The sequence below is a fragment of the Furipterus horrens genome, unplaced genomic scaffold (genome assembly GCF_987537825.1).
Source record: "Furipterus horrens unplaced genomic scaffold, mFurHor1.1.pri manual_scaffold_8, whole genome shotgun sequence".
Taxonomy (NCBI): Eukaryota; Metazoa; Chordata; class Mammalia; order Chiroptera; family Furipteridae; genus Furipterus; species Furipterus horrens.
In genome coordinates this window covers 99,682,411-99,710,008 of record NW_028327178.1, presented here as the reverse complement: position 1 = coordinate 99,710,008, position 27,598 = coordinate 99,682,411, and the positions used below count along the sequence as shown (strand labels likewise).

Below are 27,598 nucleotides of genomic sequence, written 5' to 3'. Positions count from 1 at the left end.
CCGGGAGCGGGCAGGGGGCGGGGCCTGAAGTGGGGCGGGGCGGACGGGGGGCGGGGCGGGGCGGGGCCGAGCCCCGTTAAGAAGAGAGTGGTGTGCCGCGGTTACTGCGGGACCCGAGGGAAACCGACTGGCGTCTTACTCAACGGCAGGCCGCCTGCATTCAGCGGAGGGAGCAGCGCCGTGGCACACGCTTGACACCATGACACAGACGCCCGCCTTCGACAAGCCCAAAGTGAGCGCGGGCCGGGGCCCGGGGCCCGGGGCCCGTGTCGGGCCCGGGACTTGGGGTAGGGGTTCTGGCTCCTTGTCTGGCTGGAGGGCTTAGGGGCTTCCACGCCGCGGGAGCGAACGGGGCCCCTGCAGGCGCTTCTTACTTCAGCTGAGGCTCTCGTCCGCCTCAAGGCTATTTAGTGAGACAATGAGGGAAGGAGGGTCTTGAATTTGTAGGCATCCCTCTCTGGCTTCTGAGTTCTGTTTCTGCTGCTGACTTGGCCCTTCCCGGTCTCAGTTTCACAGCCTGTCAAATGGGTATCCCAGCATCATAGGCGTTGCATGAGTCTGGGCAGGGGTTCCACCTCTCTGAACCTCAGCTCTAAAATGAGGCCTGGGGCTGGGTGTCTACAACCGTAGGTATCTAGTGTTGTGTGTAGTGAGTACTGAACACTTTGAATCATACTCTTAACACTGATAGTTTTGTCCACGCCAAGGAGTCCATTATGGATGTGCCAGTGGGGAGAACCATGAGCCATGCCAGAGAGAGGGGCAAAGGGTTTGGATGCGCCTTGGGCTCTTCTGTTAAGATTCATCTGGCCACTGGGCCCCAGGAATAACCCTCTTGTCCTTCCTCTCACCAGCTGTGGAGTCTTGGGAATGGTGGGGTCAGAGAGAGTCCAGGCCCACCTGTTGGGCTTCAGAGCACTGAGATGCCTCCAGGGAGGGGAGCCACACAGAAGTCTGCGCAGCAGAGTGAATCTTCTAGTGAGATTTGAGACTGCAGAGGGGTCAGGGGAAGGCATGAATTTCAGTCTGCCTTAACTGACCCACCTGAGAAACAGCTGTAAGTGATAGCCGATGTCAGAAGTGTTGGTGAGAATCCTGTGTCTATATTCAGAAGAGAGAGGAAGAAAGGGAGGGACTCTGAGGCAAAAGGCCTAGCCTCCCCCCACCCCCACTGCTGATGCCTCACCATAGGGCAAATGCTCAGCTACTTCCTGCCAGGTGTTCCGAGTTCTGGGGCAGCACTTCTGCCCCCCATCCCCAACGACTCCTTCACACCTTGTCTAAATGCAGGTGCCCCATCAATAGTGGTTCCTTCCTTTGAAGGCTTTTTTAAATTTTATATATTTTTAAACTGTTTGAGATTCTCTCTACCACCTTACCTGATGTGAATCCCAAGGCAGTAGACAAACCCCTGTGACTGGGAGTGAAATGGGAATTATGGAAATAAATAAAAGATAACACTTCTATAGATTTTTGCTATATGCGCCAATTTGATCCTTGCAACACTTTTGTAACAGCCCCATGGGGGAGTAACTATTGCTATTATCCCTAATTTTTGGCCTCACTCAGTCCTCTACTCTGATTGAAGCGGGCAGGTCATTTCCTGTCGGTTTCCACATTTCCTGATTGTAGTGGTATCCAGAGATCACCCACTATGTACTAAATTTTATATCCTGAAGAGGAGGGGACATGCCTGAGCAGGCAGGGGAAGCCAGAAGGAGCATGAGTCTCAGACACTGCCACCAGAGCCAGCTCCCTGCCTTCCCATGGGTGGGGCAGATAATTAACTACTAGTATTGGCAGCTGGTGCTTACTGACTTCCATTATAGCTCCGTGCTAGGCACCATTCTGAACATGTTACCTGCATTAATTCATTTGATTCTAACAGCGACTGCAGGGTAGCTGGTGTCTACCTGTTGTACAGACAAAGAAACAGAGGCACAGAGATTGGCTAGATTAGGAAAATCACAGTAGCTGAGCTAGGGCTTGAGCCCCGTGGGGCCGGCTTCGCAATCCTGTGCCCCTCACCAGCTTCCTGAGCTACCTGTGCAGAAGACTTTGTGGGTGGAGGAACCAGGGCCCCAGGTGCAGGCCTCTCTGGCTTCCCACACCTACCTCCAGGTGAGGCCCAGGACCTGGCCCGCTTTGAGAAGTCAGAGCAGAGCAGTGTTTTCCAGACTTTAAGGTGTACTCCAATCACCTGACTTTTAACATTCCCACTCTGAGTCAGGTCTAGGGAGGGCGCTGAGGTGCTCCACTTCTGACAAGCTCCCAGGTGATGCAGATTTCTCTGGTCCAGGGACCACACTTTAGGTAGCAAAACCCTAGGCAGCTGCCTGCGTGGTTTGTTATTCCAACAGGTGCTTCCTGAGCACCTGCTGGGCACTGGAGGAGGTACAGAGCGGTGGGGGGTGGCCCTTATGTATTGACACAGGAGGCACAGCAGGGAGATGCCGTGCCACTCAGGACGAGTTCTGTGTTATGGAAGGAGGGCCCTGCTGATCCATACCCGGGATTTTAATAATAATAACGGCTGTCATTTGAATGTTTGTGGGTGTCTGGTACCTTCTGTGATTTATCTGTCAGAATCCCCTGAACAAGGGCTTGACAAGGCAGCTGTTTCTCTCTCTCTCTTCTTTTTTTTTCCTGCTTAACATGGTTTTTATTTATGAGAATTCAGGAGAATAACACCCAAAGATTAAAGAGGTGCTGAGGGAGATTCCTCTCTGGATGATACAGACCCCACTTCTCCTATTATGCTTCTGTTTGGGTCACACAAGCCCCGTTGGGGAAGGGGAAAGGAATGTGTCTATGAGTGACAGGGTTGGAAGGTATCCATCCAGAGCGCTTCCCAAAACTTCTCAAAACTGACCGCGTGGTATGCAAGATATGCGATAAAACACTTCTTCACAGTGTCCCTTGCAAATGGTGTGAAGGAAAGGCTGTTCCTTGTCAGGGCCAAAGACTACAAAACTCAGACACTTAAGCCACCGAAAGGCAGAATACAGAGTGAGCGCAAAACGCAAAGCGCCATGATCGTTGTGATCAAACGCGTGGGTGCGTACATTCTCTTCAGCTGTTTCATTGGTCCCACAAGGAAGATGGTGCTCCCAATCCATGCGACGTCACCAAAGACATAAAATACTACAAAGGGGACTAGCCCCTTCTGGGCACCCAGAGCAGAAGCGGGTACCAAGCAGTGAGTGAGCAGAGAACTCCTGTACTGATACACGCAATGAAGCCTTTTATCCTGGCATTCCAGCTTAATGAAGGTGTCTCAGCCACCTGGGCCAGGCGCCCCGGTTTTTGGTGTCCTGCACGCTCAACACCTTTGGCTCCTCAGCCTCTGCCTGCTGTGCTGCCCCATCTACCAAGCAGATGTTTTCATCCCTATTTGTAGATGCTGAGGCTGAGGCCGGAGAGGTGAAGTGGCTTGCCCATGGCTACTCAAAATCTGAGAGATGAGTGAGCCAGCCAAGTTGCAACAGCAGTTTTCTAAACTTCCTTTTGAGGCAGAGGAGAATTGGGGCTAAATCTCCAACCTACTTTTTTCTTTCTCGTATTTGCATGTTTGCTCCAAATCAGGCACTGTTCTGATTTGCATATGTGCATGTATTAACTCAATGCTCACAACAGCTCTCCTGAGATAGGTCCCATTATTCTCTCCATTTACATATAAGGAAACTGAGGCTCAGAGAGGGGAAGGAACTTGCCAATGTCACACAGCCAGAAAGCAGAAGGGATGGACTTAAACCCAGATCTACCTGAAACTGACATGGATGCTGTTACTGACCTTGCTAACCTACCATCCCCACTTTGTTGGGAGCGGGGAGCTAGAATTAGGGTAACCTGGGACTTCAGATGGCCTGGGGTAGGATCCCTGCCTTGATACCTAGCAACTACAAGAGCTCAGGTGGACAGTTTCCTGAATCCCAGCTTCCTTCTCTAAAGGAAGGTCATGGGGCTCTTGGGGGAAATTGATCTGATTGGTGCAGTGGGGGCTGCTGTGGACTCTGGGAAGTCTCTCCACCTGCCACGTCTCTGTCTTGCTGCCACTGGAAGACACTGCCTTGGGCTTTCGGTGCTTTTTTTGGTTAGCAGAGCCACCTGTTAAAGTAAAAATGCCCCTGGGAAGAGCCCACCTCACCCATTACAGCTCCCCGCATGGCAGTTGGGAGGGAGGGGAACAGAGACTAGGTTTCATGGAGCTTCTGTTTGACAGAGGAGGAAGTGAGGACCAGAGAGGGGAAGTGCCGTGTCCGGGCACACAGCAGGGCACACAGCAAGGCGCAGGAGGACGGCCAGCCTCCTGATTCCATATCTGACCTCACTCAGGTGGGCTTGATTTGTGTGGGAAAGGGCCCTGTGAGCTGGGAGAAACCTGTCTACCTGTCCAGTTGTCCTAGGGAGTGTCCCCACAGCAGGCAAGGGCAGGACTGGGGTCTGGCTTTGAAGAGGGGAGAAGAGTAGGCTGGGGGTGGGGGCAAAGAGAGGTTCAAATCTGCATTTACCCAGAGAGTTGGGGGCAGGCTTACCCCTACCATTTAGGGTTCTGTGGCCCCAGAGCCGCAAGGTTGGGAGACTAGTGAGTTTATAAACTTGGGTAGCAGCTGGGGCCAGGCTGCCGGGGTCTGAGCACTGATTTCCCACTTATCAATTGTAGGAGCTTGAGTGGGTTGCTTCCTTGTGCCTCAGTTTGCATGTGTAAAATAGGAATCATGCTTTTATCCACTCTACATAAAACGTCAATTACAGGCCTGGCGAGGGTGGGGCCTATCAATGATAGCTGCTATTGATCATCATCCTCGCCATGATTATTAACCATTCAGTTCAGATTTGACCAGCACTGACTCGGTGCCAACGTGGAGGGTGAGAGGTGGTGGTTGTGACTTCATCCTGGCTGCAGCGCTCATTTACCTGTGACCTACAGCAAGTTCCTTAATCACTCCGAGCCTCGGGTTTCTCACCTATAAAATGGGGATAATGCTGCTGAGTTCCAAGGCTGTTGCCCCACAGGATGTCCCCCTGTTCAAAGACACACCTTGCCTTCCATGAAACCTCTGGGGAAGCTCACAGCAGCGACAGAGAGCTAAGTCAGGCTCCACGTCGGTAGGAGGCACTGGGGAACAGCTCTGCCCCTTCTCTTCTGTACCTCAGACTGCAGGAGCCCAGATAGGGCTGAGCACAGAGGACTTCCTAGAGGAGGTGTGGCTGAAACAATTTGTCAGCCCCAGGGTTGCTCTGTCTCCTCATCTTACCCCAAAAGTCAGCTGAGAGGCTGTGTGGCACTGACTCCTGATACTGCCCAACTCGTTGCCAAGAGCAGGACTAAGGAGAGGAGGTTGGCCTCACAGTGGGCACTGTGGTTCCTCCAGGTTCTGGCTGCCATGCCCAGATTCCCAGGGCTGGCCAGGCAACACCAGCCACTCTGCCCTGTCTAGATTCTCTGCCAGGCCAAAGCGAGTAGGTCAGCCCCTCCTCGGGGCAGGGAGACGACACAGCACTGCTCACGTAGAACAGGGAGAAGGGAAAGCCACCACTTGGTCGCTCCACACTTGCTGAGCACTTTTTGCTGTGCCAGGCACCGTGCTAGGCCCTAAGGGTCCAGCATGAGGACACAAAGTCACTGCTTTCAGGGAACTAACAGTGGGGAGACACACATGCTACACATGGTTGTATGAAAATGCATGAAGATGGTCTAGCATCTGGTAGATAAGTCAGAAGCCACTGCTATTTCTTTTCCCTGAATGGGGCCAGTGGATCCGGGGCCCCATCACAGCCTCTGAGCTTGCCCCCCACGTCATCTGGAGGGGGGTGCTGACACTTCTCCATGGGTAATTCGCAGTTTCCCAGAAAGTCCATGGGAACAGCTTGGGCTGCTCGTGGAGGTGCTTCCTGCCTCTGCTTCTCCTCCGAACCGTGTCTAGGCAGCTTCCCAGAAGCCCCAGGGAGGGTAGAATCTGTGGGGCACGGTGGGCACGTGGCTTCTGCCTTCTCTCTCTCCCTGGGGCACTCTTGATTCCTGCCCATCTCTCTGCCACGCACCGTGACACCAGGTGGCTCGTGCTTGGTGAGCACCTGCTGCGTCTCGTGTTGTAGTTCTGGTTACTATTCCACGCCCACCTGGATGCCTGCACCAGCCCTGTTCCGCCTCCCTCCAGCCTGCTCACTGTGCCTCAGCAGAAAGCTTTTAAAAGGTCACTCCCTGTTTAAAGCTCTTCAGTGGGTCCCCTTAACTGTGACCTCCCTTAACTGTACCTCCCTGGCCTCCATGCCCTGACTTTCTGGCTTCATCTCCCACCACCAACCTCATTCTCGGCGTGAACCAATTTCCTGACTGCTTCCTGATTCAGACACTTAGCACCCGCGGTTCCCTCCCTCTGGAACAGTTCTCTGTCCTTTCTCCCCCCACCCCGACTCCTCTATTTGTTCCCTCCCCTCAAAGTGATCTTTCTGGGTACTTTCTGAATTGTAACCCCCCCCCCTTCTGGGGTGTTTTTCTTTTTCTCATGCACACAATCAGTAACAATGAGTTCTGAAAGCGGTACCTGTTCCTTGTCAGGCGGGATAGACTACTGTCTGCTGCGGTAACCAACATCCCCAGGTCTCAGGGGTCTAAAGCGGCCGAGGTGGCTGTCGTTCCTGCTCACCTGACATGTCCGTCACAGTCTGCCTGTCACAGTCATGCAGGGACGCAGGCAGATGGGCGGTTGCCATCCTGGGCGTTTCCAGTTGCTGTTCCAGCATGGAGAGAGGGCTCTGGGGACTCTCGCGTTGGCATTTCAGTGCTTGGGCCAGAAGTAGCCTCGCAGGTCCACCCACCCACCATGGGGACAAGCAGCACCAGGGACAGCCTCCCGGACTGACTGACCGCTGATGTATTAACTCACAGACACTGATTTTTGCCTTCTAACCTCTCCTGCCTTCTCGAACCTCATGCAGCTCCTCTCTCTTGGCTTCAGTCTCCTCCAGCATCATTGAAACATGCCTGTGTCCTTCCCACCTACAAAAGAAACACAGTTCTCTTGACCCACATCCACCTAAATGTTCTCCATTTTCTGACCTCTTCTTTTTTTCCCTATTCCAATGTGGAGTCTGCTCAATCAGCCCTCTGGAATGGTTCCTTTAGGGCGGTGGTTCTCAATCTTGGCCTATGTTTACAAAATGAAACAATAAAAACCTGTGCCCAGGCTGACCACAAGGATGGTGATTTAATTGACATGGGTGGGCCCGGGCATTTGCCATTTTCCAAAGCTTCCTGGGTGCTCCTAATGGGCAGCCAGGGTTGACAACCATGCCTCCTGGGCCCTGGGCTCTGTGTTCTTGTCCAAGGGACATGTTTCTGTTCTCCTACTCCTTGACGTCTGGCAGGTCCCAACTGTATTAGTTTCCTGTGGCTGCTGTAACAAATACCATATATTGGATAACTTAAAACAGCAGAAATTTATTTCCTCACTGTCCCCAAGGCCAGAAACCCAAACTCAATGTGTCAGTAGTGCCATATACCCTCTGAGGGCTCCAGGAGAGGGAGAATCCTTTCCTTGCCCTCTTTCAGCTTCTGATGGCCCCAGACATTCCTTGGCTTGTGGTCACATTGCTCCCATCTGCCTCTGTGGTCATGTTGCTGCTTCCTGTTGGATGGTGGATGTGTCTCTGAAAACACTTTGTCTTCTCATAAGGAAACAGGTGATTGTATCAGGGACCATCAGATAAGCCAGGATAAACCCCCTCTCTCAAGATTTTTAATAATCAGATCTTTGCCATATAAGGTAACGCAGGCCCTGGGGATTAGGACATTGACATCTTCGGGGGGGTGGGAGGATGGGGCTACCGTTCATCCCTCTCCTCAAACCAGATGGGCCACTCCTCCTCCTCCTTGAGATCTGATTGTCCCTTGCCTTCTGCACACTGCACACTCTAATTTCCCTCCCACCTCTCCAGGCTATTCTTCAAGCCCACCCTCTTCGGTAAAGCCCCTGGGTGCTGGTGCTTGTCAAAGCTTCCCCTGGGCCCTTTCCTCCATGTTCCCTCCCTGGGTGACCTCACTTGAGACCACAGCTCCAGTTTCCTCTGTCCCTCTTACATCTCAAGCCTCCATCTCTCTGAGAAAGCCAGGCCCTCATAGCCATCAGCTCCGTCCATTTATACTTGGAAATCTCAAAGTTTTCCCAGTTTGACGTTAACAGAAATCAAAGGGATCATGCGTACCTCCCCGCACTCCCGCCCCACCTTACCCCCTTTGCATGTGGCCTTCTTCCTGAGCTCTCTGTCTCAGAGTGTGGGAATCACTACCCACCCAGGCCCAACCTGAAGCATTATCCTTGATCTCCTCTTTCTGTCTACCTGCTTTTCCACATCCACCTCACCTCCTGGGTCCAAGGCATCATCTCTCATCAACGTGACTGCAGTAGCCTGTAACTGGTCCTGCTATGAGTTCCCCCCACCCCTACTCTCCTCAGCTTCAAACTCCATCATGGCTTCTCGGCGCTCTCAGGTTAAAGCCCGTGTCTTCCTGGTGACCTGGTGGCCCTGCAGCCTCTCCAGTCCCACAACCCCTCCCGCCTTTGCACCCATGTTGTGGTTCTTCTCACGCACCACACTCTCTCACCACGCGGCCTTTGCCCACGCTGTTCCCATCTTCCTCCTCACTTGGTTCTTCATCTGTCAGATCTTAGCGCAAGATCAGCTTTTCCTGGGAAGCCTTGTCGGCCTCCTGGCCGGGCGAGGTTCTTTGTTTTGTTAGCTCTTTCACAGGACTGTGTTTGCGCTTCCCAGGGAGTTGTTGTGGCTTTGATTGTACAGTTGCCAACAGGACACTTCACGTCTCTCTCCCTGGCTGGACTGGACACGTCACGGGAGCAGCCTCTGTCCCTTGAGCTCACCTCTCCATTCCCAGCAGGGCCTCGGCAATCTGGAGCATGCAGGACTTAGCTGACGGTTATTTAGCGTTGGTCTGCGCTAGGCACACCGCGTGCGTTAACGTAGTTAACCCTCACAAAGCCTAGGCGGACGGCATGCTGTCGTCCCTGTTGGGTCAATGGAGATGCCCAGGTCACCCAGGGAGTGAGCGAGTAAAGGAGCCAGAAGTCCAGCTCTAATGATAAGGCTGCCCTGCCTCTCTAGCCAGATCCTTACCTCAGCCGCAGGGAGGGCTAAGAATAAGCAAACAGCCCTGGCTGCTGTGGCTCAGTGGATTGAGCACCAGCCTGCGAACCAAAGGGTCTCGGGTTCGATTCCCGGTCAGGACACATGCCTGGGTTGCGGGCCAGGTCCCCAGTTGGGGGCACATAAGATACAGCCACACATTGACGTTTCTCTCCCTCTCTCCTGCCTTTCCCCTCCTTCTAAAAACAAATAAATAAAATCTTAAAAAAAAAAGTAAGAAAACAAAGCAGGGGAAGGGACTAGCCAAAGACCATGTATAAATGACACGTGCACACGGACAACGGGGTGGGGAACGACTGGGAGAAGGGATTGGCTGGGTGGCGTGGAGAAATGGAGGAAAAAATGGGACAACTGTAATTGAAAAATAATAAAAAATAAAATAAAATAAAAAATAAAAAGAGAATAAGAAAACAGAGGCTCAGAGAAATGAGGTCTTCTGTCCAAGGTCACGTAGCTGGTTGACAGGTCCCCGGATTAGAAACATCAGTGTTCCCAATGCTGAGCATTTCAGGGGGAACCCAGTAATCATTTGGCTGGGTGGGCATGGAATTCATTTTGTCAGAGAATCCAGCAGCGCGGTTGACTCTGAGCCTGGGTGTGAGTGCTGCTTGGTCCCATGCCGGCCACCCGGCTTCTGGAGAGATCTGATGGCTCAGATGTCCTGCTGAGAGGCAGGCTTGGCAGCTCTGTCCCTGCTGGCCTTCCGTGGGTCTGGCCCAGGTTTCCTCCAAGGGAGGCAGCCCACGTGGGTGTTCTAGGACACTTTGAGCTGCCTTTCCTGCCAAGGCAGCCGCTTTCTTGTCCACGTCCCTAAGTTCTAGAGATGGCCCCATGCTGGTGGAGATGGCAGTGAGAGTTTTCTGGATCTCCCCCTGACCCAGGGAAAGTTTCTTCCGTGACCTGGGATGGGCAGATGACAAAGGCACTTCCCTGCTAGACAGCATGTGGAAAACACCCAAGAGGCAGGGGGCCATTTCCCATGGGCCATATGGATCCACATACACTGTCTTTTTGAATCCTTATAATTGTTCTTGGACAGGGAGGAGATCATAGCCTGCTCTTTTCCAGTTGAGGAAACTGAGGCTCAGAGGTTGAGTGTCTTGTCTAAGTCGCACAGCCGGAGGAAGGGGCAGGGCTGGGAGTCAGGCCTGACAGGTGTCTCCCAAGCCCCTGTCCTTAAACTCTCGGCTTTGGGTGCAGAGTGGTGCTCGTGGGGCCGGGTGTGTGGGACATGATCACCCAGATGGCCAAGTACCTAGCGTCCTTTCTTGAGTCCTGGAAAGATGTTGTGTTGCTTTAATATCAATTCCTGAGAAGCTGTGCTTAAGTAACACCTGCTTTTGAAAATTGGAGCCTGGCCGGTGTGGCTCAGATGGTTGGAGCATTGTCCCATAGACCGAAGGTCAACGGGTCAATCCCTGGTGAGACCACACGTACAAAAAGGCAACCAATCGATGTTTCTCTCTCCCTCTCTCTCTCAAAGCAATGAAAAAAGTGTCCTCAGGTGAGGACAAAAAAAGAAAGTGGTACCTGATTTTTGAGACATGCCATGTGATTCAGTAGTCCAGGAAGTCTGTGGTCAACCCTTGTGTTATAGTTGGAGTTTATTTAGCGAATTTTCTGAGTGGGATCTGTCTGGGTGGTGGCTGGAGCTTGGTAGCTCCAAGGGGACCGTGACTGGCCTTGTGTGTAGGAGCACCAGGTTCGGAACTGGGCTCAGGTTAGAATTCTGGTTCTGTCACTTATGGATTGTGGTTAAGCACAAAGGCACTGGGTTGGGTTCCTGCTTCCTTCACAGGCTTGCCGTGTGACTTTGGACAAGTTCTTTAACCTCTCTGAACCTCAGTATTCTCAGCTGTGAATGAGATAGAGAAACAAACCTACGTCACGGATGAGGATTAAACAAGATGGCGTATTAGAGTTTAGTGACGGCCAATAAGCAGTAACTAATGGTTATCACGGGTAATATTAATACTAACTCTCTGAGAAGCCCTTCAGGCGTTCACAGGTGTGTGTTCTCTCTCCTGCTTCCCTTTCCCCCTTGCAGGTAGAACTGCATGTCCACCTCGATGGATCCATCAAGCCCGAAACCATCTTATACTATGGCAAGTAAGTCCACAGATAAGAGGCCTTCCTTCCCAGGATTTGGGCAGGGCCCCCAGGTTGAGGCCACTAAAGCATCCCAGGGCTGCTACTCCTTCTCATGTCCCAGGGGGTCTCTGAGCTGGAGACCGAGAGCCCATGGCTCTGGCTTTGGTGCCTTTGACTTCTGTCTTTCTGCTTCCAGGTGAACCAGGGGGTACATGTCTTACCTTGCGCGCGCGCGCACACACACACACACACACACGAGTGGAAGCAGTTCCCACGGCTGAACCAGTCACTGGTTTTTGGCAGAGAACTGGTGGCAGGTGGCACAGCCACAGGGGAGGAGGGTATTGCTCCCTGCATCTCACTGAGGAGACAGCAGGTTCAGAGACGTGAAGGCAGTTGCCCAGGGCCACACAACAAGGAAATGGCAGGGTCAAGCGTTGACAGGCCAGCTGACTGCCACGGCTTTTCCTACATTACCACGGAGCTATCGACTGGGAGCCGTGAAGGGGCTCCCTCTCTGGTCCCTACTCTGCATCCTCCAAGGGAGACACACTTCCTGCCTCAGGTCTCATGGATTCTGGGGGCCAAAGGGTCCCCGGTGCCCTCCAGTGAGGGAGGCCCGCGCCTCCCTCCCCACGCCTCAAGGGCCCACGACGGCCCCTCTGTTGGCCCAGCACCCAGAGCACAGGGACTTTGAAAGTCAGTAGATCTGGATTTAAATCCAGCTTTCTCCTGTGCTTTCGGCCTTGCAGGCTGAGGATAAAATGAGGGCTTGGCTCCAGAGCTGACCTGGGTGATGGGGACCCCTCCTGCCGCCCTGCCCTTCCTCGGAAGACTGTGTTCTTCACACTTCCCCCAACACTCATTTTGTTGGAGCTGGAAGGACTGTCTGCCTCTCACTGCTCCAAGCAGGACAGTTGCTGCTCCTTGGAGTTTGCCCCCAGTTCACAGAAGCAACTCTTTTAACTCCCGCGTGAACTCTGCAAGAACACTCAGTTCCAGCTTGTCCCACGTCCAGCCCTCTTGCCCTAGGAAGCGGCGATGTAATTGTTGTTTAACTATATAAGAACCTTCGCATTTACTGCATGCCAACACCCCTGGGTTAACTTACTGATTCCTCGTGGCAGGTGATGAAGTAGATACTATTATCGTCCCTGTATCACAGATGTGGAGGAAACCGAGTCATGATAGGTGAAGTGATTTATCTAGTAAGCACAGCTGTGACCAGGCCCCTGCCCCTGCCCGGTACCCCTGCCACTCGAGGTTTAGGGAACGCGCTTCGCTCAGGACTCCAGGAGAGGCACTTAATGACGACAGTGTCATTAATCATAACCAATGGCTCTGCTAAGTGGGGTAAAGCCACTCAGCTTATCTCTGCCTGTCCCTTGCCTATGTTGAGGGCCAGCCATTGCCTCAAGGTCTCGATGAGGCCGTTAGGGTGTGTTCTTGGGGGCCAAGATGGGATCTAATCGGGATGCTCATTAAGGGGTCATAGAGCACTCATTAGCACACTCATTAGCGCAGCGAGGAGGTGAGAGTGCCAGGGCGGGGTGGAGGGAAAGGAGCCACCGGTGTTGGGTGGCTGGTCAGGTTTTCCATTTCCCATGTCTCCTGGGTACCCTGGGAACAGTCTTGGCCCTGGAGAGGGGATGCGGGTGCCAGCTGGAGTTTGATCTCGAGGTCAACAGGCATGGGGAGCAGGGAGTGGGTCAGATCGATATGGATAGCCCTGGAGGACTCCCAGGTTGGGGTGGGCCAGGGCTGGGGCTGGGGGGAGGGAGGGGGAGGGTGGCGGGGTGTCTGGCCTATGACCTCCCCTGCCCAGTCCCCTGCCCCCTACTCCAGCCAAATCCAGTAGCTCCTTTCTGCCTCTGACTGGGGCCTCCATTGATTCTGTTTTCACCTGTTTCTTTTTCCTGTGAGTCCGTCCTCTCCGGGGTTCTCCTGACTCTTTCTCGGTCTCCTCCATGACCCCATTTGCTCTTTCTCTAAGGCACATTCTGACTCTGGCTGTTCTCTCTCCCCGTTGCCACCCTGCCTGAGCCACCACCAGCCCCTCACTTAGACTATTGCCATGGCCTCCTGACTGGTCTTCAGGTGTTCACTCTGGCCTCCCCCATTGACTGTCCCCACAATACTGTAGTCAGAACAGTTGTCTTAAAACATGGTCTGATCAGCTCACTCCCCTGCTCAAACCCCCTTACCAGTGCCTCCCACCTTGCTCAGGGTCAAAGCCAAAGTCTGCACATGCCCTTAATGTTCTGCAAAGCCCGAGGGAGATTCTCTGACCTCCTCTGCTCCTTGCTTAGTCCACAGCAGGTGTTTCTCAAACATGCCAGACCTAGTAAACACAGAGACAGTGGGTACCTTGCTCAAGGTCACACGGCCTTTAATACCAAAGCTGGGGTTCAACCCCAGGCCATCTGGCTTCTGAGTCTGCTGTCTTTCCCAGGACACATACTATGTGTTCTCTGTACCTGCAAAGAAAATGCTCTCTGCATTTTACTGACGAGACGTGGAGGTCCTCAGAGGGTACAGCTCCTGCCCATGGTGGAATGGCACCCACAGGAGGGGTGTGGGCTTCCAACTCCACCACCTGAGCTCATCCTGCTCACCAGGCTTTCTGTGGCCAGGCTCCTTGTAGGCTCATTGCCCACCGTGGCGGGGAGAGGACAAGGGAGATGAAGTTGGGGGAAGGCCACCGTCTCTGGTTTGCTGATTGGTTAGATGGAGGAACCGTACTTGGGAAATGTGGAGCCCAGGGGAAGGGGGAAGGGAAAGGAGGTACAGAGTTCCTGCCTTCTAGGGGTGGCCAGGCGCACAGGTCTGTCTCGGTCACTGCTCTCTGTCCACTGACTGGCACATCAAAGGCTCTCGGATGGTGTGTCCAGATACGGAGCTGGGGGCTGTGGACCTCTGGATCCTGGGTTGAAATCCATGAAAGGAGATCTGGAAGAGAATGGTCAGGAGGCAGCACCCCGACAGGAAGTGGTGGGGTCCAAGGCAAATGTGGCCACTGAATCTGCCCATATGGGAGCTGGAGCCTTAGCACCACCTCCTCTGCCTTCAGCCCACTGGCTCGCAGAGAGAGATTCGAAACACAGTATGAAACAGCCAGTGCAGGCTCTGCAGATGCCATGGCCACTGGGGAGGCCTCGCGAGGGGGACTTGGGAGCAGGCTGGCCAGGCACAGGGAGAAGGCTCAGTGGACACGCTTTGGGCCAGGACAGCACCCGAGATACCATCTGGTGTTACCCACTGAGCAGTCATAGGGACTGGGGCCACCTGAAGGGGAGGGGGCATTTTAGGGGGCTTAGGGAACAGCAGCTATATAGTAGGAAAACATTTTACTATTTGAATAACAGAAGCCATTAAGGGATTAAACACTGTTCGGTCAAACTTCTATTTCTTTGGCAATTTCCTGTCTGTCATCTTGCCTCGCAGATAACTGGATGCTTGAATCTCCTGATTTTTTAAAATTGGATTTAGTGGGGTGACATTGGTTAATAAAGCCATAGAGTTTTCAAATGTACAAGTCAATAAAACATCATTACCCAAATGAACCTCCTAATTTAATCATCTAATTTTCTCCACTGTTTGCTCCTTTTATTTTTTTTAAGAGAATTTTTATGAGTTTATTTGAGCCAAACTGTTGATATTGCCAGGAAAAGCAAGACCTCAAGGGCTCCCTACTCCTTTATTTATTTTTTAAAGATTATCTTGTCTTTTGTTCTACTTGCTAAGGGATTTTCTCACCTTTATTTTGTATGCCTTTGGTTACAGCCTGACATTTGCTGCCATGTTCTTTAAAATTTCCAGCAGCTCTTGCTTACTCTCTAAACATCCCCTTGTTAAAAAAGCGATGTTCTTGTTGCCAGGATGTACTGTCCTTACATCTCCGTGAGGATGTCCATCTTAGGGTTTAAGTTTTCTTTTGTTTTCTACATTATCTCCTTTTGTCTCTTGTTCTGTCCCTTGTGGTAGAAGCGCTCCTTGAGTGTCTTTTCTGTCTCTTTTATCTTCAAAGTGGGAAAACTGTGGCCCAGGGTGACCTTGAGTCGGGGCAGAGCCGGGATGAGCAGAGGGGGCTGGGGCCTGCTGCCTGGCTGTGGACCCAGAGATGCCGGGCCTTACTGAGTAGTGACGTGTCCAGCTTTGGGGGTGGGGGGGTTGTTGTGGGCAGGGAGGAGAGGGACTCTGAGGTCAACAGCTTGCTAGCCGGCCCTGTCCCAGGACACTGGGCCAGACAGGCCTCTCTGTTAGGTTGTCCAGACAGAGCAGAGAAGAGGGAGGTCCAGTGCTCATCCTGGCCCCGCCCCGCCCTGTAGTATGGCCCCTGCCCCGGCACCTTCCCTGCTCCCAGGCACGTGTGTGTGTGTCTGTGTCCATGCACACATAGAGACTTTCACCTCAGTTGCCCCTCTTGAAATCCACTGGCTGGTGATGGCCTCGGGGACAGGAGGTGCTGGAAGAACTCTGGTCCTGGCTCTGTATGCACTGGACTTGTTTTTCCATCTGTCCGATGGTGGCATTGGATGGAGAGGTCCTCAGGTTTTCTGCTGTGGCCCTCTGGGGAGTCGGTTGGGTCCCCGCCCAGGGGCAGTCCATGACCCTTCTGTTTTGTCCCCAGGAGGAGGGGGGTCGCCCTCCCTGCTGACACCGTTGAGGAACTGCGGAACATCATCGGCATGGACAAGCCACTCACCCTCCCGGGCTTCCTGGACAAGTTCAACTACTACATGCCCGCCATTGCGTGAGTCCCCATGCCCTGGGCAGCATCCATCCTTGTGCCTGGAGGGGCTGTCAGCCCCCGGCCTGCGCCTCAGCCTGTGGGGCAGGAGACCCCAGCTCTGCTTCTCACCGTTTGTATACTTGCTTGACTCTCTCTGTGCCTCTGGGCCTCGATGTTCCCTTCTGGAAAGTGGGTGTGATCAACTGAAATTCCTTCAGCTTCTACAGAGAAGTGATAGAATATGGGGGTTAGGAACATAGATCCTAGTCTCAGACTCCTACATGAAATAATATTAGGCAAATTCCCTCTCTGGGCCTCAGTCCCCACATCTAGACACTGGGCCTAGGGATCCTGCCCGGCTCCTAGGGCTAGAGTTTGGATTGGACACAGTCCTGTCCTCAGCAAGCCCCCTCTCACTATGCAGACAGCTGTTGCCTTTATTGACAGCCAGACATCGGTGATTTTATGTCACTTTACATTCCTCCTAATTTTTCGTAGCAGAATACCCCAGACATAGATGAATATAATATGTGCACAGCTCACAGAATTGTACTTTTATAGCTGTCCACAGACTTGCTAGGTGGACTTACTCATTTCTAGAGGTGAGAATGAAGACCCAGGGAAATGAAGGGGCTTGCCCAGGACCCCAGAGCTGGCAGGGGATAAAGCCCAGATTCTCACCTTGGTGCCACCTCGAGCTTTCTGGCAAGAGGCAGAACTTCCTAAGGCAGGCAAGAATCAGCCTTGACAGTCAGTGCTGCAGGAGCTGAGGATGGGGTTGGGGGGAAGCAAAGGGGCTGGGGGCAGTCAGGAAGGGCTGCCTGGAGGAGGCAGTATGGGCCCGGCCATGGAATGGAGAGGGTGTAATATTGGGTAGAGGGGTAGGCCTGAGGAAAGGTTTGGAGGATGGGCCAAACACGGGTCGTTGGAGGATCCGTGAAGCAGATGTGTGACACAAACCTAGGTGTTGGCCGGATAAGCGGCAAAACAGGTACGAGGAGTCATGGGGGGAATGGGGTGCGGCAAGGTTGCTGACCTCATGCTGGAAGCTCTGGGGCTGAGCCTGGAGGGCACTGACTGTTCCAACGCTTGCCCTTGGGAAGCAGGCCCATGCCACCTTCCCGGAGGCACGTGCTGCATCTCCCAAGACACTGCCACACCAGAACATACGAGCAGGCCTAGGCACCTCTGCCATGCTGCCCCCGAGGCAGCTCCTGTCTCTCTGGTCACATGACATAAGAGGCCCAGCTCCCTGAAGGCCAACCCACCTGACTGCTGGAGATCACCTCCTGCAGAGCTGCCTGGCTGCTTGGGGCCATGGTCTTGCAACTTGGACTCTCCACCCACTTGCCTGCATCCACAGGGGTCAGATGAGAGCCCTCATCACCTGCCACTGGCCCCTAGGCTCGCCCCTCCCCAGCCATGTTGGCCTCCTGCAGCGCCTCAGGCACCGTGCACGCGCCGACCTCAGGTCCTCTGTGACTGCTGTTCCCTCTGCCCAGAGCACAGTTCCTGTAGATGCTCTGTGGCTCACTTCCTTGCTGCCTCCACATCTCTGCTCAGATGTCACTTACTCAGTGAGACCCTGGTCATGCTACGGAAAATTGCAGTCCCCTACACACCCCCACACCCCCACTTTATGTGCGTCCATCAAACTTCACCATCTGACCTGTGACATAGTTTATATTTTACTTCTTTCCTTTCTTGTCTCTCACCAGACTGGAGGTTGTGTGAGGGCAGGGATTTTGTCTACCTTGTTTGCTGTGTCCCCTATGCCTAGGGCACTGTTGGCCACAGTGTGGAATGAGTCCCACAGCCGTGGGGGCGATAAGGACCCCTCTCCCTCCCTAGGGCTGACCCCACCCCCCAGGGATTTCCCGCAGTAGCTGCCCACCCTCATCCTGGTTCTCAAAGGCACAGGCCCTTCCCTGACCTCCTCCTGGGAGTGGCCGATTTCCTCACAGCGCCTAGCTGACACATGGCTTTCCAGTAACCGCCCTTTTTCACCCTTCATGACAGAAACTTCAGCCAAGGCACGGCCCACTGTCATCTGCTCAACACTCACAGCAGCCCATGCAGGTTAATGTGTGCCTTGTGTCTGGAGCCAACACTCAGAAATAACCACTAAAACACTCGGAGCCTTTGTCTGTTCTGCTCCAAGCACTGGCTCAGATGAGTTTATGAGGTTTAAACTCATTTGTCTTCACAATAATTCTTTGATGTAGGTATCACACAGAAGGGGACTAACTGAGGCCATGCAGCAGGTTAAGTGTGGGACCCAGGGTTCACGTCTGAGTCCCAGGTTTCTCTCCCACCCCAAATTCCTCTGAACATGTCCATCAGTGCCCTTTCTCTCTCTCTTTAGTTTTATTGGCGTAAAATTTACAAAGAGCAATTGTATCTAAGGTGTATAACTTGATGTTTTGACATACACATGCATTGTGAAATGATTACCGATCAAGCTAGTTGACATATCCATCACCTCACATAGTCTCCTTTTTTGTGTGTGGCAAGAACACTTAAGCTCCACCCTCTTAGCAAATTTCAAGTAGACACTACAGTAGTAAGTTAGGCACCGTGCTGTACCGCAGCTCTCCAGAACCTACTCATCCTGCATAACTGAAACTGTGCCGTTGGGCCAACACCTCCCCTCCCCCTGCCCTCCTGTCTCTGGCAGCTACCCTTCTACTTTCTGCCTTTATGAGTTCTACTGTTTTAGATTCCACAGATAAGTGAGCTCACGCAGCAGTCGTCTTTCTCTGCCTGGCTTCTTTCACTTAGCATAATGTGTTCCAGATTCATTCGTGTTGCAGATGGCGAGAGTTCCTTCTCTAAGGCTGACTAATATTTCTCTCTTTGTATGAGACATTTCTTTAAAAGATTTTATTTTTTTAGAGAGAGGGGAAGGGAGGGAGAGAGGAAGAGAAACATTGATGTGTGAGATATATCGATCAGTTAGTTGCCTCTCGCACGCCCCCAACCAAGACCAGGGCCAAGTCCTACAACCCAGGCATGTGCCCTGATAGGGTATCAAACGGTGACTTTTCACTTGTTGGGATGATGCTCAACCAACTTAGCCATGTCGGTCAAGGTCGAGACATTTTCTTTATCCACTCATCCATTGGTGGATATTTGGGTTGTTTCCACATCTTGGCTGTTATGAATAATGAACATTTTAAAAAATATTTATTTTTAGAGCGAGGGGAACGGAGAGAGAAAGAGTGGGAGAGAAACATCAATGTGTGGTTGCCTCTTGCACACCCTCAACTGGGGGACGTGGCCCACAATCTGGGCATGGGCCATGACTGGGAATTGAACTGGCGACCCTTTGGTTTGCAGGCCGGTGCTCAATTCACTGAGCCACACCAGCCAGGGCTGAATGAGCATTTTGAGATACTGACTTCATTGCCTTTGGATCTATACCCAAAAGTAGGATTGCTGGATTGTATGGTAATTCTATTTTTAATTTTTTGAGGAACCTTCATGTTGTTTTCCACAGTGGCTGCACCAATTTACATTCCCACTAACAGCGCCCAAGGGTTCCATTGTATTGCCAACACCTGTCATGTCTTGGCTTCTCTTGTTGATAGTGGCCAGCCTAGCAGGTGTGAGGTGGTAGCTCATTGTGGTTTTGGTTTGTACATCCCTGATGATTAGTGAGTTGGGCACCTTTTCATGTACCTCTTGGTCATTTGTGTGCTGCCTTTTGCAAAATGTCTATTCCGGTCCTTTGCCAATTTTTTAATCAGGTTATTTGGGTTTTTGCTGTTGAGTTATGGCAGTTCTTTGTATATTTTGGATATTAGCCCCATAGCAGATGTATGGTTTGCAAGTATTTTCTCCCATTCTGTGGGTTACCTTTTCACTCTGTTCATGGTTTCCTTTGCTGTGCAAAAAGCTTTTTAGTTTGGTGCAATCCCTCTTGTCTGTGTTTGCTCTTGTAGCCTGTGTGGGCCCTTTTCTCTATTTCTTGTCCCTGCTGGCCTACATCCGTCACTCAACAAGTGTTTGAGTGGCCACTGTGCCCTAGGTTCTGTCCTCGGTTGAGGAAGCATAGCTGTGACAAGACAGATGGAGTCCTTGTCCCATGGCGACTACATTCTAGTAGGGGAGATGAAACTTGGCTGATAAACCACATGATGTGTAATGTCAGATGGTAATACGGGCCATGGAGAAAAGTCAGGTCCAGGGGAAGGGTTAGGGTATGACAGAGGGGCCCTGGCCAGTGTGGCCCTGTTGGTTGGCCATTGTCCCGCAAACTGAAAGGTCTCTGGTTCAATTCCCAGTCAGGGCATGTGCCTGGGTTGTGGACTCTGTGTTCCATCCCCAGTCGGGTCATCTGCAGAAAGCAACCAATCGATATTTCTCTCACAATGTTTCTCTCCCTCTCTTCCTCCCTTCCCTTCCTTCTAAAATTAAATTAAAAAACTTAGAGGTGGAGGGAGCATGGGATGATCTGGGGAAATGAGCATGTAGGCTGGGGAGCTGCAACGCAAAGCCCCAGATGCGGACACAAGCTCCCCTGCCCCTTAGACAGATGGGCCGGGGAGTGTGCCAGAGGGGAGGAGCCGGGGAGGTTGGCAGGGGGTGGACCACACAGGCCTTGTGAGCCAGGCAACAGAGTTGGGATTTCATTCCATACAATGGAAGCCATTGGGATTCAGAGCAGAGGAGTAACATGCTTTGATTTAGGTTTGTGAGAGATTGTTCTGGCTGCCAGGAGGCATGGAGACAGGGAGGCCCACTAGATGAGGTGGTGAGAACCAGGGTGACAGGGACAGGAAGTGGCCTGCTGTTTGGAAGTGGAGCTGACAGGACTAGCCAAGCTTCTCGGGTATTCTCCAGTGGATGCTCAGAGCTTGGCACTGGAGGATAAGGGATTGGGGACCAGAAGTGGATTTGATCTGCCAAGGCTGGGGACAGACTGGAGCTCTTGAAGGAACATCGGAGAAGGTTGTCCAAGTACTCTCTTCTCTCCCCAGAGGCTGCCGGGAGGCCGTCAAGAGGATTGCCTATGAGTTTGTTGAGATGAAGGCCAAGGAGGGCGTGGTGTACGTGGAGGTGCGTTACAGCCCACATCTGCTGGCCAACTCTAAAGTGACACCGATCCCGTGGAACCAGGCTGAGTGAGTGACCACCTGGAGGGGCTGTACCAGGGCTGTGGCAGGGTGGCCCAACCTGGGACCCGGGGGACAAGCTGTTGGGAGGCCCTGACCCAACCAAGACTTCAGTCTTGCCCCCCAGCCGGGTCTGTGGCCTCAGAAAGATGGGCGTAACTGGCATGAGAGACGAGGTTTCCGCCCCTTGCCTGTACTTGTATTTTTGCCTTGGGAGGAAGTGTTTGGCTGTGTCTTGTCACCCCTGGTCCTAGCGCAGGCCTGCAGCCCAGGAACATTGCTTACCCAGTGACTCCCAGGGGGCCTGCTGTAACCCCGTACCTGGAGTGAGTCTGGCCACTCCTGTCCCCCTGCTTGGACCCCCAGGGATCTCTAAGTGGTGTTACCCAACTGCTTTGCCCCCTTCTAGCCATGACTCTGGTACAAGTGGGAATCAGACCAGATGAACTTAGCCGTGCGCTCCATCGGGGGCAGGGCTGTGTCTGACCGCCCCCCGCCCCCATGCACTGTGACATCCTCCAGATCTGGAAGTGCCCAGGCAGTTCCAAGGAAGCTGGAAGGGGGTGTGCTAGGGCTTGGGCCTTCTCCCTCAGTCTTTTCTCAGAGGCAGTGGGTTGGTGGGGAGAGAGGGCTTCTGGAAGATTCCTCTTCCCCCCCTCCCTTCCTCCCTTTCCCCATCCTCCTCTGTCCCAGTCCCAGTGCTGTCCTCTAAACTGTCCTTTGTCTCAGGCCCATCCCTGCTCCTCTCTGCATGCAGGGGGGACCTCACCCCGGACGAGGTCGTGAGCCTAGTGAACCAAGGCCTGCAGGAGGGAGAGCGAGATTTCGGGGTGAAGGTGCGGTCCATCCTGTGCTGCATGCGCCACGAGCCTGGTGAGTGTGATCTCGGCCCTGTCCTGGGCTGCACATCTGACAGCGGCCACGACCTCCTGGCCTGGTGCTGGGGCTGCCCCTCGTACCCCCCCTGAGTCCATTAACTGGGCGTCCACGCTTCCTGAAGTCACCCGAGCCTTCCCAGGCAGGCTCACAACTTCCTGGAAACAGACTTTTCTCCCCTGGGAGACCAGGCCTTGCAGCCACATGACCTGCAGGAGGTTCAAAACTAAAGGAGCCTGGACAATAGGAAACAATCTAAGCCAGGTTCCCAACAGCCCCCAGTTTTCCCTTGAAGTCCTGGGAGCCTGGCCTCTTCTGGTCTAGGCCATAGGGCCTGTGAGTATTTCTGATCTCTGGGGTCTGAGGGGTCTCCCTTTTCACTGACAGCGGTCAGCGCTTCAGGGCTGGAACTTGCCAGGTGCAGAGCCCCACTCTGAGACCTGGGGCAAGTCACATGACCCCTTGCCTGTCACAGGAGGTGGTGGCACTACCTCATTCTCCACTGGAAGGAGTGGTGAGGGCTACAACAAAGGGCTAATGCCAGCCTGTCAGGCTGCTGCACAGAGTGGCTTCTGTGTATGTTCTCCAGTCCACGGGAGTCACCATCCTTTATCCTGTGTGACGGATAAGGAAACCGAGGCAGAGAGGTACAGCCTATTGCTCCTCAATCAGGAAGGCAAAAATCTCAGATGTGAACCCAGGGCCATCTGCTTCCAAAGCCTGTGATCGTTCATTCTTTTCTGAACACTTTGTGATGACGTGATCAGTTGAGAGTCCCCAGTAGGTGAGCAATACGTGCAGGAGTGCCAGTGTGAGGTACGCGCTAGACTTAAACGTTCAGCGGCGTGGGCCTCCAGCTCACCTGAGTGGGGAAGAGCCCACCTGATGGCTCTGTGGGGACAAGTGAGAGAACAGCCATTGGTCGTGTACTGAGCCCAGGCCCTGCCCTCTGTGCTTTACACACGGGGTCTCGGCAAAGCCTCGCCGCGACCCTGTGCAGGAGCTGCTGGGGTCCCGAGGAGAGGAGACCGAGGCCCTGGGGGCAACAGATTCTCAAAGGCCATGTGGTTAGGCTGTGTTGGTTGGGATTTGGAGACAGGACGCTGGGCCCTCTGCCTTGCGCTGGCCTCAGGTGGGGGGCAAGGTAAATGGGAAGGCACAGAAGCAGGCGTTCTGGAAGGCTCTCCCCCAGCCGCTGCTGCTGACAGAGCCCCGGCGGGCATCTCCCCCACAGACTGGTCCCTTGAGGTGGTGCAGCTCTGCAAGAAGTACCAGCAGCAGACCGTGGTGGGCATCGATCTGGCTGGAGATGAGACCATTGCCGGGAGCAGCCTCTTCTCTGGACACCTGCAGGCCTACGAGGTGGGTCTTGTGGGAAGGAGGTGGGAGAGGCTGTCACCAGTGGGCTGTGGGAGAAGCTTGTTTCCACCCACTGTAAGGAGAAGTCACAGGGACTGGGGGAGTGAGGCCTCCTGGCTTCTCAGGTGGGTCTGGGTCGGGGCTCTAGGAATTGTGAATTTGGTATAAAGAAAAGGACCCTACTTGCTGGTGGGAGTCTGCCTGTGATTTGCTGGGTGACCTTGGGTAGTCTGTCTCTTCTCTGGGCCTGTGTGGAGCAGACGTCTCAGCTTTTTTGGAAGGGGTTAAGAGTTGGGGCTCTGGAGAATCACTACTGGGGTTCCGTGCTTGGCTTCCCACTTTGTATTTGACCTTGGTCGTGTTCCTTAAGGTCCCTGAGCCTGTTTGTCCCGACGCCCTGTAAACTAGGTAATAGCAGTGAATGTTAGACAATGTGTGCAAAGCATTTCACCCAGTGCCTGGCATACGACTGTCTAACTGATGATAGCTACCACTTCAATAATAATTACAAAGGCCAGGCGTCCCCACCCTGACGCAGCTGGCCCAACCGTGAGCACGGTTCAGCCTGCCAACACTCAAGACACAAAGCACAGTGAGGACAGGGCCTGCCGGGGGCCCACCAAAGCCACCCAGGCCTGGCTCTTGACCTTTCAGGAGGCTGTGAAGAGTGGCATTCACCGCACAGTCCACGCCGGGGAGGTTGGCTCTGCGCAGGTGGTGAAAGAGGTGAGGAGACGGGGCGGGCTGCGGGGCGCTGCTCCCTACTCCCGCCCCGTCCCTCCCTGGGCTCTTGTCCGCTTCCCTGCAGGCTGTGGACAGGCTCAAGACAGAGAGGCTGGGACATGGTTACCACACCCTGGAGGATGAGGCCCTTTACAGACAGCTGCGACAGAACAACATGCACTTTGAGGTACCCGGGAGGGAGGACAGAGGCGGAAAGCCAGGGGGGGCCTGGGTGCTGGAGCGGGGCAAGCTGTGGCGGGGGGCCATGGTGGGCCCCACAGCTGCTAGGGGCTGGAGGAAGACTGGGATGGGCAGGCTCGTGGGAGCCGGCAGCAGAGGCCAGTGTGACTGGCAGAGTAGGTGGCTCCAGCCCCGGGGCGTGAGGGGGTGGGGTCCGCGTGGCCTGGGGGTGTCCGTGTCAGCCCTTCACCTGCCCTTCCAGATCTGCCCCTGGTCCAGCTACCTCACAGGCGCCTGGAAACCGGACATGGAGCACGCGGTTGTTCGGTGAGGCTCGCTCCTCTGGGGCCCATTCAGTCTTGTACCAGGAGAGCCCAGGGTGGGAAAAAAATGCAGGGACTGGGCACGGGCCGTGCGGGGCCTCTTGATACAAAATCTGTCTGAGTCCTTGGGAAGCAGGCATCATCCTCACAAGTGAGGAACCCAGAGCTCGGATGGGCTGTAACGTGACTAATAGCAGAGCTGGGGGAACTGTAACTCACTGAGCAGAATGTCCTGCTGCCCAAGAGGAACTTCACACTCTAGCTCCTGCCTCTGAGGGCTCAGGAAGATGAGTCCCTCCTGCTCACATGGGCTCTGCTCCTGGCACTTCTGGGCATTCCCCTGGAGGGTCTGTCCCACCCCACCCTGCTGCCACCCTGCAGCCTAATGCAGTGGCCTTTGTCTTTTTGACTGAGACTTGGGAGTGGCATCAGCCTCAGGAGGGCAAAGCCGCCTTTCCCTTACACAGGATGAGGACAGCAAGAACTCAGGGTGACCACGGTCAGGCCAGCACTGGTCCGTCCACCACGCTTACGTGAAGGGAAGGAGCTTGGGGTCTGCTGTCGGTTACAAGGGGTCCTGAGATCTGCTTCAGGAGAAGGGAGTGTGCAGCCCTGTGGTGTGTCCAGGTGGAGGTCCTTGGAGGTGCATGGGCGCACAGCCTATGTGCTGGAGAGAAATCTGAGTCATCCTCACAGACATGTGGGTGAAGGGAGAAATGATGGCCTCAGAGATGGGGAGCAAGAGGGCCTAGGAAAGAACCCGGGAGGAAGTGACAGTAAAGGATAGGCCGAGGCAACAGGAGGACAGCCAAAGTGTGGCATCTGAGAAATCCAGAGCAGCCCAACACAGGCGGCAGGGGTCATGTCACATACAGTTCCACGGTGCACGTGAAGGGCAGAGCCCAGTGGGATTGAGGACGATTGGGGTCGGGTGTGGACAACTATCCCAGAACATTGGCTGTGAAGGGACATGCTAGAGAGGATGGTAGCTGGAGGGGCATCGCTTGCAGGCCCTCCCCAAGTTGCCTTCTACCCGGCTCGCTCTCCTGCCTTTGCCCGACTCTAGCCTCATCAGATGGTTTGAGTCTTGAGCTGCTAGTTATGTGGTCTCAGACAAGTCACTCAAGTTCTCTGAACTTGTTTCTTCCCCTGTATGAGATCATCCGGGCGTGTTTAAGGGCAGTGTGGGACTCAGAGGTTGGTAGGAGGTGTCTGTTCACAACAGTTAAAGGGAGGCTCTTCACCCCTCCTCCCCACATCCAGACTCAAAAAAGATAAGGCTAACTACTCGATCAACACGGACGACCCACTCATCTTCAAGTCCTCCCTGGACACTGATTACCAGATGCTCAAACGGGACATGGGCTTCACTGAAGAGGAGTTTAAGAGACTGGTGAGTGGGTGGGGGCCCCGCCAACCTTGACTCTGGCCCGGGGTGCGTGAGGCCTGCAGGACTTGGGACCTCTGGGGATGAGAAATGAGTTGGCCTCAAAGGCCAGCTGAGCCACATCTAGAGTTAGATGCCTTCCAGAGTGATGGACTGACCTAGCACCAGGTGTTTATCCTGTCTGCCCTCCATCTGATGAAAGCCATCTACCCCCTCCCCCAGTGTGGGCAGCTATAACACTTGCACACACTTTCACACCATTCATAGGTCCCAGGCTGAGCCCTCCATTTTCAGGTGTTACAGTTCCCCAAGGCCATCTCTGCAGAAGTCTCTCTCTGGCCCCCACCCCCTCCCCTGCCTCCCCCGCTGCTTCCTTCTCACACTGCTGCTGCATCATGGAGTGCCACTTTGAAAACACAGAACCTCAAGGTCCCTGTTCTGGCAGCTGCTGCCATGTGACCTTGGACAAGTCCCTTCCCTTCTGAGCTTAATTAACTGCCCACATTCAATGAAGAGTGTAGACTATGACTAGATTGCCAAGGGTTCCCTTTTATCTTCTCTGGTTCCATGTTGTCTGAAATTCTGGCCCTTCCAGAACATCAATGCGGCAAAGTCCAGTTTCCTCCCAGAGAATGAGAAGCAGGAGCTACTGGATCTGCTCTATAAAGCTTATGGGATGGCACGTCCGGCCTCTACAGGTATGTTCCTGTCTGAGCTTCTGGGCTGCTGACATGCCCTGGCTCCAGCTTAGCTTTCTGGGGACCTCTAGCAAGTTGTCTTCCCTTCCTCTCTTGGGCAGCAAGCACTGTGGACATGTGATGGCCCCCTGGGGACAGGGCCCTGGCTGGTGGCAGCCTTGCCCTAGATCGGTTGATTTTCTATGCAGTGCTCTCTTGAGGTCGGTGTGGGGCGTCTGCATGACTGCCCAAAGCCAAGGGCAGGGAGTTGGGCCCAGGTTGTAGTTCTATTCTGCCCCTTCTGGTGTGGCCTTGGCAAGGCATTCCCTTGCTGGGAGCTTCAGTCTCCCTGGGGGATCCTCTCTGGCTCTAATGTTCTGTGATTTGTTTTTTTAATGCCCTGGGTACTAAGTTGCCTGATCTTTCTGCTTCTCTGACTTGGCCAGCAGGACAGCAGTGAAGACATTGTGGCCGCCTCTCTGGGCCCTCACCCTGGGGATGGAGACTTCACAGCTCTGCGGGATTGAACGATACTCTTACCTTTGCTCCTGGGAAGACTATGATTTCCAAAGTCAGCTACTGACGCTCTTGAAGCCTGTGTGCCCGTTTCTATACACATACCTCAGCATGGCCATGTCTCTCTTGGTTATGTGCCAGCCCAGGGCAAACCTGGAACCATCCTCCTGTGGTGACTCATGCTGAAAAGCTGGTGCTCAATAAAGAAGCCAATGGCTGGTGTTGGCACGCGTGATACGTGGTCTTGGGCAGGGTGACATGGAGGTGGGGTGGGGACAGAAGGAGCCACTGGGGCTCCCAGCCTCGGGCAGCCTGGCCAGTGGCAGGGCCTGAGAGCCAGCGGGAGCTGCAATTGGGCAGCTGGAGCTCCCCGTGCTGGGGGTGAGAGGCCCACAGTCTGGCTCCCTCCAGGAGAAACAAGGCCTCTCCTGAAGGGCTGTCTGCTTGTGTGT

At 53.9% G+C, this 27,598-nt stretch overlaps 1 protein-coding gene and 1 pseudogene across 1 annotated transcript; one reads left to right on the top strand and one right to left on the bottom strand.

The window, feature by feature from the left end:
- Positions 1–71: 71 nt before the first annotated feature.
- On the top strand, positions 72–27,368 carry ADA (adenosine deaminase). The gene is made up of 12 exons (XM_090286450.1): positions 72–232; positions 11,213–11,274; positions 15,887–16,009; positions 20,971–21,114; positions 21,863–21,978; positions 23,216–23,343; positions 23,995–24,066; positions 24,149–24,250; positions 24,506–24,570; positions 25,830–25,959; positions 26,549–26,651; positions 27,077–27,368. The coding sequence occupies exons 1-12, from the start codon at positions 200–202 to the stop codon at positions 27,088–27,090; spliced, it is 1,092 nt and encodes a 363-aa protein (XP_090142576.1). The 5' UTR covers positions 72–199; the 3' UTR covers positions 27,091–27,368.
- On the bottom strand, positions 2,665–4,544 carry LOC150003608 (vesicle transport protein SFT2B pseudogene; annotated as a pseudogene).
- Positions 27,369–27,598: the final 230 nt, after the last annotated feature.

Bases quoted from the DNA above. Each gene is read 5' to 3' on its own strand.
- ADA (XM_090286450.1), top strand. From the start codon at position 200: ATGACACAGACGCCCGCCTTCGACAAGCCCAAA. The intron at 16,010-20,970 runs GTGAGTCCCCAT...TTCTCTCCCCAG, and splicing joins TACTACATGCCCGCCATTGC to AGGCTGCCGGGAGGCCGTCA. The intron at 24,571-25,829 runs GTGAGGCTCGCT...CCCCACATCCAG, and splicing joins ATGGAGCACGCGGTTGTTCG to ACTCAAAAAAGATAAGGCTA.